The sequence below is a fragment of the Schistocerca cancellata genome, chromosome 2 (assembly GCF_023864275.1).
Source record: "Schistocerca cancellata isolate TAMUIC-IGC-003103 chromosome 2, iqSchCanc2.1, whole genome shotgun sequence".
Classification (NCBI taxonomy): domain Eukaryota; kingdom Metazoa; phylum Arthropoda; class Insecta; order Orthoptera; family Acrididae; genus Schistocerca; species Schistocerca cancellata.
In genome coordinates this window covers 850670290-850683168 of record NC_064627.1, presented here as the reverse complement: position 1 = coordinate 850683168, position 12879 = coordinate 850670290, and the positions used below count along the sequence as shown (strand labels likewise).

General features: G+C 40.0%; 1 protein-coding gene across 3 annotated transcripts in view; it reads right to left on the bottom strand.

Moving 5' to 3' along the window:
• The window catches only part of LOC126162777 (tRNA-splicing endonuclease subunit Sen2), a 53560-nt gene that overhangs the window by 31670 nt on the left and 9011 nt on the right, over positions 1 to 12879 (bottom strand). For all 3 annotated transcript variants that reach the window (XM_049919484.1, XM_049919486.1, XM_049919485.1), the window contains one exon: positions 5584 to 6574. In XM_049919484.1, coding sequence (XP_049775441.1) covers positions 5584 to 6574 — 991 coding nt within the window. The remainder of the gene's footprint in view (positions 1 to 5583; positions 6575 to 12879) is intronic.

Here is a 12879-nt window from a genome sequence, read left to right as displayed (position 1 = left end):
TACTGCTCCACCACCAAGGCCAATGAGATGTTAAAACTCTGATATTCCATCCATCTTTTTATACAGTAATATGGATTCACAAAGATAGCAATAAAAATGTTTACTTATATGCCTTCATGCATCTTTCATTATTTTAATCTTATATTCATGCCCTCCAAATAACCAGTGTGCGTGGAGATGAAGAATATATGCAGATTCCTTCTTGAAAATCGTTTCTTAAATTTTCTAAATGTGTTCTGTAAGATTTTCAATGCATTTTTTGGAGAGTTCGCCAGCTGAAATTTTACAGCATTTGAAATACTCTCTCCAGAACAGTAAATAAGCTTGTGACTATTTAGTAGGTAGGAAGGTATGCAGGATAGCTGTCAAGTTTAGGAGAGATGTAGGCCTAGTGACAAACTTCGGCTGTGAGGGTAGGTCATGAATCATACCTGGATAGCTCAGTCAGTAAGAAACGTGCCTATGAGAGATGTGGTTCTGGACCTGAGTCCACCTGACACTCAGTTTTAATCTATTATCAAGTTTCAAAACAGAACATATTCCACTTCAGGGTGTAAAATTAATTCTAGATGTCCGTTGCCATCCCCACTATTCTACTCTGTAAACATTTCATTTCCTTTTTAGTTCAATCTGAAATAAGTTTTACACATCTGAGTACTAGTTCATGATAGGCCATACAAGTGTATGAATAGATCTTTAATAAACAAATTTCAGTCTGCCATTGGGGATCAAAGTTTGTCAATGTACCTACAACAATGACTATGTAATCATACTACTTCAGCACAAGATATGTCGCTATTTCTAGATACTGTATTTGTAGGTCGTCGCAGACTCCAGCTGTAATTCATTAGTCCTCTATTCGAACACTATTATATATTTACATTTCATGGAGTGCACCACTTTAGGGCATAGTCTATTTACACTTTGGTGGGAAGTCCAAATACAGCTCCTTCTCAGGTTTTGGAGCTTGGTCACCAAATATCTAGATATCAATGTTAGTTATTAAAAATCTTCTGAAAAGAGGACATTAAAATTCAGGATAGAAGGGAGCCTATAATTTAAACACCTGCGGTAAGCACGGAGTAATTAGTCTCATTTCACATACAGCTAAAGTTTTAAATAACATATTCGGAAAGGTAATGGAGGAGAATTTGGCTGACGAGCAGAAATACAGGTACCAAAATCTGCAATAGGGATACTACTATTTTTTTTGGGGGGGGGGGGGGGGGAGAGTGTTATTGAGTAGGGAGAAGGCTTATAAATGTGTTTTATAGACATGCAAAAGGCTTATGATACTGTGGGTTGGGATTAACTTACAACAATAACAAGGGAAAAGAGAGTGAACTGAATGAAGCTGGTGACATAAACTCATTACATTTAAGTCAAAAAATGTCAGTGAGAGTGAGAGGGGAAAGGAGTTAATTGAGCCTACCGATCCTATGACAAAATAATGATGTGGCATTTGACTTCATACATGCACAAACAGAAAGAAAACAGAACACTGACAATATTCTTTGCATCTAATATAGCAAAAAATATATTTTTTGGAATGTAGGTTGTGGTGACAGACTGGTTTGTAGCGCAACACGGCGTCTTGGTTATGCTGAAAGCTGACCACTTGTTTGTGAGTTAGTACAGCAATGTCAAAGGCTTTAATTAATATGGAGAAAGTACCAGGTGGACTGAACTATGAAAAGGTGTAAGACAAGGCCATTTGAGTAGTGCTCAAAAGATGGCAAGCGGGAGAGGGTGGGGTTGGGACTGAAGAAACAAGAAAATGGTGTCTGAGGTTTGCAGATGAAATTGTCCTTCTAGTGACAAATGAAAAAGAGTTGCAGGAGATAGAGCATGTCATTGAAGCCAAGTGAAAGAGCTATGGAGTAAATATCAATACAAAGAAAGAAAAAAAGCAAGGGCACTAGAAGAAAAGGAAAGCATAAAGATAACGCTGAATAGAGAAACTTTATAACACATGGAAAGCTTTATTACCAAGTAAAAAGAATAGAAAGTGATGAAGTGCAGCACAGAAACTAAAACCACAGTAGAGTTTTATATGGAGTGTCCTATATAGTGCTGAGACATGGTCAATGAAGAAGAAAGATAGAGCAAGGCTGGAAGCCTTTGGGATGTGGATATGGAAGAGGATGGAAAAAATAAGTTGTACGTATAGAGTGAAAAATGCAAGGATACTGAGAAGAGCAGTAGAGCAGAGACAATAAGGTATTTGACTGTTTTCTGGAAACTGTCTTAAATGATTAATTATGTCATTTTCTAAAATGCTGTTTTGCTCTTGAATTTCAGTATTCTTTTGTAAAAACAGAAACGAAATTCAAATAATTTGAACACCCGCTAAAACACTCCATTTGAGTCAAGTGACGCCTGTGATGTGACTGGCTAACTCACCGCTCCTGCTGTCATAATGCTAATCTACAGTGATGTCTTGTTTTGGAATTTACGTTTCGGAAAGTGGGTTATAAATGGTGTTTAGTACCATACTGCACAAATACATCAACAAAAATTCCTGAAAATTTATGTTTGAGTGTTCCAGAGAATGAGAAGATGCGTACAATGGGGTTGCACTGTACCAGCAAATTTCCAGCACATCGACACACAAATTCACTAACTTAATTGAATGTGTGTTGCACTATGAAGTTAACATTAACTTATCTCCGAGATATGCTCTCCAGCTCTTTCAACAAAAGATAGCACTTCAATGAATGAAATTAGATTCCTACTTAAGATCATCATTTCACCTTACTACATCTCAGTTATTTGGAAGCTCAGAAATTAGAGGGATAACCATATAGATTGCTGGTTCAAATCTAACCCGAAAGAACATTTTAACTTATTTGTGAAACGACTCGACAGTCATCTCATATGAAAACCAAACCACAATTACAAAACTTCACCACACTGCTCAGAAACAGAATACGAGGGCAATCCCAAAAGTAAGGTCTCCTATTTTTTTTATAAGTACATAGACCTGTTTATTTCTAAAATGGTTTACATCAGTTTACAGCTTGAACATTTAGCTATTTTTCGACATAATCACCATTTCTGTCAATGCATTTTTGAAGACGCTGTGGCAGTTTTTGTATGCCTATGTCATACCAGCTCGCCGCCATGCTGTTCAGAAGATTATGAACCTCTTCTTTCACCTCGTTGTCAAAGCTGAATCGCTGGGACCACAATTAAAGCTGACAGGTACTGTGAGACTCTGAAAAAACTCAAACGGGCATTTCAGAATCGGAGAAGAGGAATGTGGAGCAAGGGAGTACACATTCTCCATGACAACGCTCGCCCACACATCGCTCGGCGAACCATTGCTCTACCGCAACAGTTTCAGTGGAACATAATCACCCACCCACCCTATAGTCCTGACTTGGCACCCAGTGACTATTACCTATTCCCTAGGTTAAAAGAACATTTGGCCGGAAAGTGATTCAGCTCCAATGATGAGGTGAAAGAAGAGGTTCATAGCTTTCTGAACAGCATGGTGATGAACTGGTATGATATGGGCATACAAAAACTGCCATAGCATCTACAAAAATGCATTGACAGAAATGGTGATTATGTCAAAAAATGGCTAAATTTTCAAGCTGTGAACTGATATAAACCATTGTAAAAATAAACAGGTCTATGTACTTATAAAAAAAAAAAAATAGGAGACCTTACTTTTGGGATTACCCTCATATTATTGTGTTTTCCTTCCTGTTCACATGCACTCATATTTGCAATTGCTGTTCACACACATCATGTTCAAAAAGATATTTTCTAGTTAATGTAACCACACACTTTTTATTTTATAGGAACTATGTTTTTACCTTCGTACTGTCTAGCCAGGATCCTTATTGTTTAAACGTTTCATCATCTTACATAAATATGTAGTTAGTCTGCTTCAAACACTAATGATAGTTTACACTCACAAACATCACAGCCCTTATGTTTGTGGCACTGCATGTTTTACACACTGTTGTCTGGTTCTCAGATTAGGCTAACGTGAAGCTGTATGTAAGACATCCCTTGATCAAAACAACTGCTATACAATCAGTTCTTGCTAAAGCTATTTTCATATTCTGTGTGAAACTTTTAAAAAATATATGACCCTTCCAGGATTCAAAAATGTGACCTGTTGCACCACAGTCCTATTTGCTATCTATTGCACCACAGAACACCTGGGAGATGCACCCTCTCTGCTTAGTGTCTTCTACACAGCAAATCAGCATTAAGTTTTACCAACAATAATTTATTTGTGCTTTGGGTTGTAGCTGATGATGTACTCAACAATCTAGTTACAATACACGGACCCATTTGCAAAAGATCTGCAATTCCTTAGTTTTGATCAAATATAATGATGTTGCAGGGAGGGGAGAAAAGAATTTCCATTGTTGCACATATCACACAAATACTCACACTCACTGGTCATACCGGACTCAAGAGTCCATTACGCAGCAACATATTTGTTGCACATATCACCGCTCTAAATGGGTGGAGCATAAACGATCAACTTTCGCAAGAGTTCACTATTAACATTCACAAATTCCTATCTACTGTCACTTAAAAGTTGTAATTGCATTTTCCATCAGTATATAGCTAAACTATTGGCAGTAAAAGTACATAAAAACCTTGCAACTTTGGCAAGTGCTCCTATAACACAAGTATAGTTTCGTTATGTGACCAGATCTTGATATTTAATGATTTTTAAGCTCTAATTATAAACAAATAACATATATTTTGTGACAATATTGACTGTAAATGCTACTTAAATGTTACAATCAATTACAATAACAACAATCTGAAACATATTTTTAATATAGGTAAATAGCCTATTACTGAATGTTAGGAAAAGAAGGAAAAGCACAGCACAGAAGAAACATTAAAGAAGAAGGAGGGTTTAGAAAAACAGTTTTAGAAGGGCACATGTAATGAAAGAAAGAGGCATGGGAGGAAGAGAATTCAGATCCTAAATGATGTACTGGATGACAGTATGCAAGCAGCATTAAGAAGGAAGTGATGGACTGCCAAAAAAGGTAGATGCAAAGGAGTTATTAACATAGCAAAAAACTAACGACGAACTCTCTACCTGAGCTGACAATGAAGCTCATGAAGGGAGTATTTGAAATTTTGTGTGTTATCTGCATCCCTGAATTTTTAGTTTGTAGCTTTTAATGTGTTGAGTTGGCTCGTTTTGTTAGTTCATAATCAAATTATCTATAAGGGAATTGAAATGGTTCATCAAACTGTTTATCCTCATAAAGTGTGTGTGTGTGTGTGTGTGTGTGTGTGTGAGGGGGGAAGGGGGGGGAGGGAGAGGGAGAGAGAGAGAGAGAGAGAGAGAGAGAGAGAGAGAGGGGAGGGGGGCAGGGGGTTCCAGGGCCTTTTCCAATACATATTTCAGGGGCCGCTTATGAGTAATTTATGTCTAGACTCATATCTGTACTTTTAAATCCCGTTCATCACACAATACTTTTGTCCTGATGACGATCCATCTTTGAAGCACCCAAACACACCTACTGTTGTCACCACCAATAATCAAATAATAATAATAATAATTATGGACCTTAATGTGCTACAAATACTCACAGAAATCTCCACCATATTTAAGTCCTGATTTGACTACCCATCCTTTTCCACGGAAATGGTGATAGGCAACATACTTTTGCACAAACTCAGCATCTGATGCACGAAATGTCTCCCACAGTTCTCTTAATGTCATCACTTTGCCTGAGAGGTCCAGTACTTGCAAACATCCCAGGGCATAGGACAGAAAGAAGGCTTCTTCCAGTGTCAAGTGCAAGTGTTCAGGAACTGGATACGGGTTTTGCACCAACCTTGCCTCCAGTTTATCTATTACCAATTCCTCTTCTTCACTGTCTGAATCACGCAATACAACAACTTCATTTTCAACATTCCTTTGTAATGAAAGGCGCTCACTGGCTGACAGAGACTCGTCATCTGTCCTTATTTCACTTTTGATCTCTTCTGTATCCATCAGTCCAGCCCTACCTGCTTCAATCACATGTGATCTGCTGTCTTCCTCAACATCACTTCCCCTTTTTTGTGATTTGCTTCTATCTTTGGCACTACCTCCAAGCGGGGATCTAGATGCACCACCAGTTCCTGACGAAGTTCCTTCTCCTGCATTTCCATTGTCACTGCTGGTTTGTTCTGACACAGAGTTCACTACAGTTACTCGTTTCTTGGGGGGATCCCTGTGAAATCTTATTGTAGGTGCTTGGTATGAAGTATGCAAAGGCTGTGGTGACTCTGTATCTTTTTGTTCACTCTGCCAGTCAGGTGGGAACACTTGAGGACCTTGTTCCTTAACCAAACCTCCAATACTTTGCATTAAATGTGCTGATGAATGGTCTGTATCACTGTTGACCTCTTCTTTTATTAGATATCCACTATTGTCTTCAACTTTCACTGAAATAGCAATCTCTTCAGATTCAGAATCTTCTTTCCACTTATTTCTCTGCTTCCACTGGCGCTCCGAAATAAATGGAGGAATGCCATTCTTGACTCTTCCAAAAGTGGGAAAATGCCTTGATAGCGAACCTTTCCCAAAGAAACCCTGAAAATATAAACATATTGTAATATCTTCAAAGTTGTCAGTAAATAATGTCTGTCGCTACAGAAACTAAAAATATCAGAAGTCTAATATTATTCCTGTGAAGCATAATATTACTCCACTATTTAACAATATCAATATCATACAAATAACAAATCATATATAAATGAATACAACCACCATGAACTATTGGCCTATGAGGATGTGAACCCCTTTCACTGTGTCTAGCTCAGGAATAAAATTAATACTCTTTTGACATTATGAAAAGGATAGACTGCTACTCACCATACAGTGGAGATGTCGAGTTGTGGACTGGGACAACAAAAAGACTGTTAAACAAGTAAGCTTTTGGCCAAAAGGCCCTCTTCTGAATTAGACAACACACACATACACACACTCACACAAACATAACTCTCACACTGCTGCTGCTGTATCCAGACTGTGAGCAACAGCACATGATGGGAGAAGCAATCTGTGTTGTGGTAGCAGGGGGTGGGGTGGGGTGGGGTGGGGGGGGGGGGTGAACGAGACACATAAACAGACTGTAGGTGCATTGGTGGGATAAAAGTCTATTTAGTGCTGGAGTGGGAACAGGGAAGCAGATAGCCAGGTGAAGGGCAGTAACTAATGAAGATTGAGGCCAAGAGGGTTATGGGAATGTAGGATATTTTGCAGGGAGAGTTCCCACCTGCCAAATTTGGAAAAGCTGGTGTCAGTAGGGAGGATCCACATGGCATGGGCTGTGAAGCAGTCACTGAAGTGAAGAAAACTGTGTTGGGCAAAATGCTCAGCAACCGGGTGGCCCACCTGTTTCCTGGACACACTTTTTTGGTTGCATTCATGCAGACAGGCAGCTTGTTGTATTGTCACGGCCACATAGAACAGCACAGTGTCTGCAGCTTAGCTTCTAGATCACATAACTGCTTTCACATGTAATCCTGCCTTCGATGGGATAGGTGACACTTGTGACCGGACAGGAGTAGTTGTGGTGGGACGACTTATAGGACACGTCTTGCATCTAGGTCTGTTACAGAGACATGTGCCATAAGGCAAGGGATTGGGAGCAGGGGTTGAGTAGGAATGGACGAAGATACTGTGTAGGTTTGGTGGGTGGTGGAATACCAATGTGGGAGGAATTGGAAGGACAGTGGGTAGAAAATTCTTCATTTTAGGGCAAGAGAAGATGTAGTCAAATCCCTCGCAGAAAATGTGATTAAGTTGCCACAATCATGAACGATGTTGAGTCACAAGGGGACTTTGGGAAGTGGTGGGTGACTGGAAAGATAAGGAACACAAGATCTGTTTCTTTACAAGGTTGGGAGGATAATTATGGTTTGTGATGGCCCCAGTGAGACCCTTGGTATATTTCGAGAGGGTCTGCTCATTACTACAGACACGATGGCCAAGGGTGGCTAGGCTGTATGGAAAACAATTCTTAGTAGGGGATGGGAAGCAGCTGCTAAAGTGAAGGTATTGCTGGTGGTTTATAGTTTTGATATGGATGGAGGTCTGACGTAGCCATTTTTGAGGTGGAGGACAACATCGAGGAAGGCAGTTTGTTGGGCTAAGGAGGACCAGGTGAAGCAAATGAGAGAGAAAATGTTGATGTTCTGGAGGTACGTGGATAGGGTGCCCTCACCCTCGATCCAGATCATGAAGATGACATCAAAAACTCCGCCAGCTGTCAGATTCGTCCACCTACAAACTGTGCCACAGTGACCCCATCCCAGAAATCCAATAGGATCTCCACTCTTTCCTCAAACCCTTAGGCTGATCCCAGAACCTCTCCCCTGGGTCTCTCTCCCCTCATTCCTACCTCCTACTTGCTTCCTAAAGTCCATAAACCCAACCACCCAGGACCCACCATTGTGGCCGGTTATTTTGCCCCACTGAGAGAATACCTACTCCCATTGTTCAGCCTACGACCCATAACCTACTCTACTACATAAAAGACACCAATCATTTCCTCCAACAACTCACCACAGTTCCTATTCCTTTACCACATGGCACCATGCTCATCACTACTGATGGCACCCACCTCCCTTTACACTAACATCCCAAATACCTTTGGCCTTGCTGCTACTGAATAATACATTTCTCAACATCTGACTGTCTTCCAACTTACAACCTCCTTCATGGTAACATGAGCATCTATGTCCTTACCTGCAAGTACTTCACCTTTGAAAGTATCTCCTACAAACAGGTCCATGGTACAGCAAGGGGCACCCACATGGCACCATCCTGTGTCACCCTATTCATGGGCCATCTAAAGGAATCTTTCCTAACCACCCAGAAACCCAAACTCCTCATCTGGCTCAGATTCACTTATCACACCTTCGTGATCCAGATTGAGGGTGAGGACATCCTATCCACATTTCTCCAGAACTTATGATATCCTACGCACATTCCTCCAGAGCCACAACACCTTCTCTCCCATTCACTTCATATGATCCTTATCAAACCAAAAAGTGACTTTGCTCGATGCTGACCTCCAACTCAAACATGGCTGCATCAGTACCTCTGTCCATACCAAAACTATCACCCAACAGCAATACTTACACTCTGATAGCTGCCACCCATCCCATACCAAGAAGTCCTTTCCACACTGCCTAGCCACCCGTAGCCACCACATCTGCAGTGACGAGGAGACCCTCTCGAAATGATCAAGCAGCTCACTGAGGTCTTCACAGACTGAAATTACCATCCCAACCTTGTACAGAAACAGATCTCCTGTGCCTTGTCTCTCCAGTCACCCACATCCTCCCTAAGTCCCACTGTCCGGCCACAAAGGAGTATTCCCCTTGTGACTCACTACCATCCGGAACAGGAGCAACTGAATCACATCCTCCGCCATGTTTTGACTAAGTCTCGTCTTGCCCTGAAATGAAGAATGTGTTAACAATTATCCTTCCCACCCCTCCCATAATGGTATTCCACACCCACCAAACCTACACAATATCCTCCTCCATCCCTGCTAACAACCCCTTGCCTCATGGCTGATATTCCCATAACAGATCTAGATGCAAGACCTTTCCCATACATCCTCCCACTACCACCTACTCCAGTCGGGTAACAAACATCACCTATACCATCAGAGGCAGGGCTACAGGCAGGACTACCTTCCCCCCCCCCCCCCTCACCACCACCACCACCTAACCCCAACTGAACCTAGCTGCACTACCTTCCCCCATCTCAATTTGTATGTTCCCACAAGCAGCACTTTACCATCCCCCCATCACTACTGTGCTATCCCTTCCCCTTCCCCTCCTCACCTAAGCCTCCTCCTTATGCCCCACCACCCAGATTGCTTCTCTCATCATGCACTGTTGCATGCAGTCTGACCTCAGCAGCCAGACAGTGATCATGTGGGTGGGAGTTGTGTTTGCATGAATGTGTGTGTGTATTTTGTCTAATTCAGAAGGAGTTTTTATCAAAAACTTACTTGTTCAGCAGTGTTTTTGCTGCATCTGTCTGCAACTCTACATCTCCACTACATGATGAAAAGCAATCTATCCTTTTCATAATATTGTCATTATTCTTTCCTGAACTTTCCATTTTTTGATTAACAGATCTTTAGTGTCAAATGGACCCCTTTCAAGGTGCCCCAGTCAACATTAATCTAGGGATGGGAAAAACTGACCGGTTAAAAGCGATTCCAACATTTCAGTTCTGTATAACCAGGACTTTTTGTTATTTGTCTGATCTCGGTTATGAGAGGTGTTTTCTATTTTTTTACTAATCACCTAGTTAAAAAATGAAATATTAATTAGCCTTAGCAGCCATGCTAAAATTTTTCATTTTTAAACAATCCTGTTTTTAAAAAATGAGTAATTTTTATTTATGAAATCTGAACTGGTTTGAAATACTGCATTATTATAGAAATTGGGAAGGGGATCAGTGCTGTTTTAATAAAAATGCTGATATTGAGGCAATAATGTCCCTGTTGCCATGTGTCAATGGTTTAAGATATGCCTGTATGTGTAGTGTGGAAGACTTGCCCCCACTTGTTCTATAAGGCAGTTTCGTGCTTTTGTCACTAGGGGAAAAAAAAAAAAAAAAAAAAAAAAAGGATTAGAGCTGCCTGCCATTTCTATGAAATATTAAAAGAGTAAGAAAATTATGGTAACAGTAATAATTTAAAAACTTAATAATAATTCATTCATAGTATAAAAATAGAGAGTAGCTGATTTGCTGCCTTTGTCTACATAGTATGCATTTATCTGCTTATAGCCTTTGAAACCTGACAAATTAACACAAAAAATAGAGTTCCTCAACCTCAGTTTTTGTTCCCTTAGCACTGATTATTCATAATGTCCAAACAGTGGGAAGATAAATTATAACATGATCTTTGAGCAGAGTCTGAAAAAATCAGAATAAATAGGAGAGCCATAGTGATTTTTTGTATTATTCAGCCACTTAGGTCTACTACTTTTCAAGAAAAGCAGGAAACAGTGGATGCACCAAGTTTTTTTTTTTTTTTTTTTTTTTTTTTTTTTTTTTTAATTTGCCTAATTAATTTAATATTTTGATTTTACATGCCTTGAAATTGAGTGAGCCAAAATTTTCCAGTCTCTGTTTGATTTTTACATTTAACACAGAAAATAAGAGGAATAAAAATTCGAAAACTGGTTATTTCAGGAACCTGTTATTTTGAGAGGTTTTAATTGTCAGGTTAAACTGGCTTGGAAAAAAAAAGATATAAATGAAAACTAGTTGTTTCAGTGATAACCACCATACCTACATCAGTCCTGCAACAAGCATAAATTTATCATTTGCTACCATTTAAAAGCTATCATTAGTCTACATTTCAACACTGTCAGCTGTGCCCTTGCTGTTGTTATTGCTGATAGATGGACTTAGTAAATGCTGACAGAAGAAAAGTGTAATGGCACTGAAAGAGACATTTGTTCAACTGCTCCGATTGTGACGAACAAATGTTTAATATAGGCTAAATGCAAAAGTGGAAAGAGTAGCTACAAACAAGACCTAGCTGAGTTTTAAGGTAGGAGGCTTTTCAGGATATGCTAGAGGAACAGTTCCCAAAGACATAGTTCCAAGAAGCTGATACTGGCAGTTAGAAGTCAAACTGGAAAAGCAGTTAAGCGATTGTTGAAGCCCCTCATAATGGTTTTGCAGCATGCTCAAAACTAGGTAGTCAACAGTTAGCCATAGTTTCACTGCAGACTTTCATGCAAGTAGACAGAATGAACTGCACAGTAACTGAAGGACATGTGGAATGTAATGTGACTGCTTTCACATGAACCCTTATTTTTGATTGTGTAGGAAATCTGCGTGAACAGACTACAGTCGGAGATGGTGGGTGGGAGTATGAGACAGGTGGTGTACCTGGTTTGTTCACAGGGGGTGCAGAATTAGGAACTAAGTAGCTTAGGAAAGAACAAACATGTAAACATGTTGAGCAACAAGGTAGTCAATTTTCAATTAGTCACAGTTTCACAAATTCTTTCATTAAGTAGACAACACACGACACTGAATAGGGGCTGTAGGACATGTGGAACGTAATGTGACTTCCTTCACTTGAGTCCCTATCTTTGATTGAATATGAAATACATATAACAGACCTGCAATCAGGAGTGATGGGTGAGTGTCTGAGACAGATGTTGCACCTGGTTCACTCACAGGGTTTGCAGAATAAGGGGCAAAGTAGCTTGGGGGTGGACTAAAATACTGTGTATGTGACATATCTGGACGGTGAGAACAAGACTTTGAGTAGGGTATGTCTCATCTCGAAGCATGATGAGCAGTAGTCAAAGCCCTTATGAAGCTTCTCTGGGTCTTCTGTGAAACTGCATGAACTGGCCAGTAGCTGTTTCACAGTGGCAACAGTTTTACTGATGTCCAGAAAATGACGCACATCTCTGGACTAGCTGGAGGCATACTGACTGTAAAGGTTCTATGAAAGTCATTCACATATTTGGATAATTCCAGCTTCTCAATGCAGATCCAGAGCCCAAGAATGTTGATACTGTAGAAGAACAGCATTTTGACATGGAACAAGTGACAGATGGAAAAATTGGGAAATGTTGATGGTTCATGTTTGTGATATGAAATGAGTTTCTTCTAATATGTTTTTAAAACTACTACTACAATTGTCTTTTCATTTTTCAACCTGTCTTTCACCATATTTTATCTCTTACCAGTCTCACCATGTACTCTTGCTCTGTCTCCATCAGTTTGAAAAACAAGCCTTTGCCCTACATAAAATCTTGCCTGACATTCTCTTCCTGAAGCCCTCCATGGGTCTTATCATCTTTTAAGGGACTTGAAATAAGCATCAGTATCTCTGC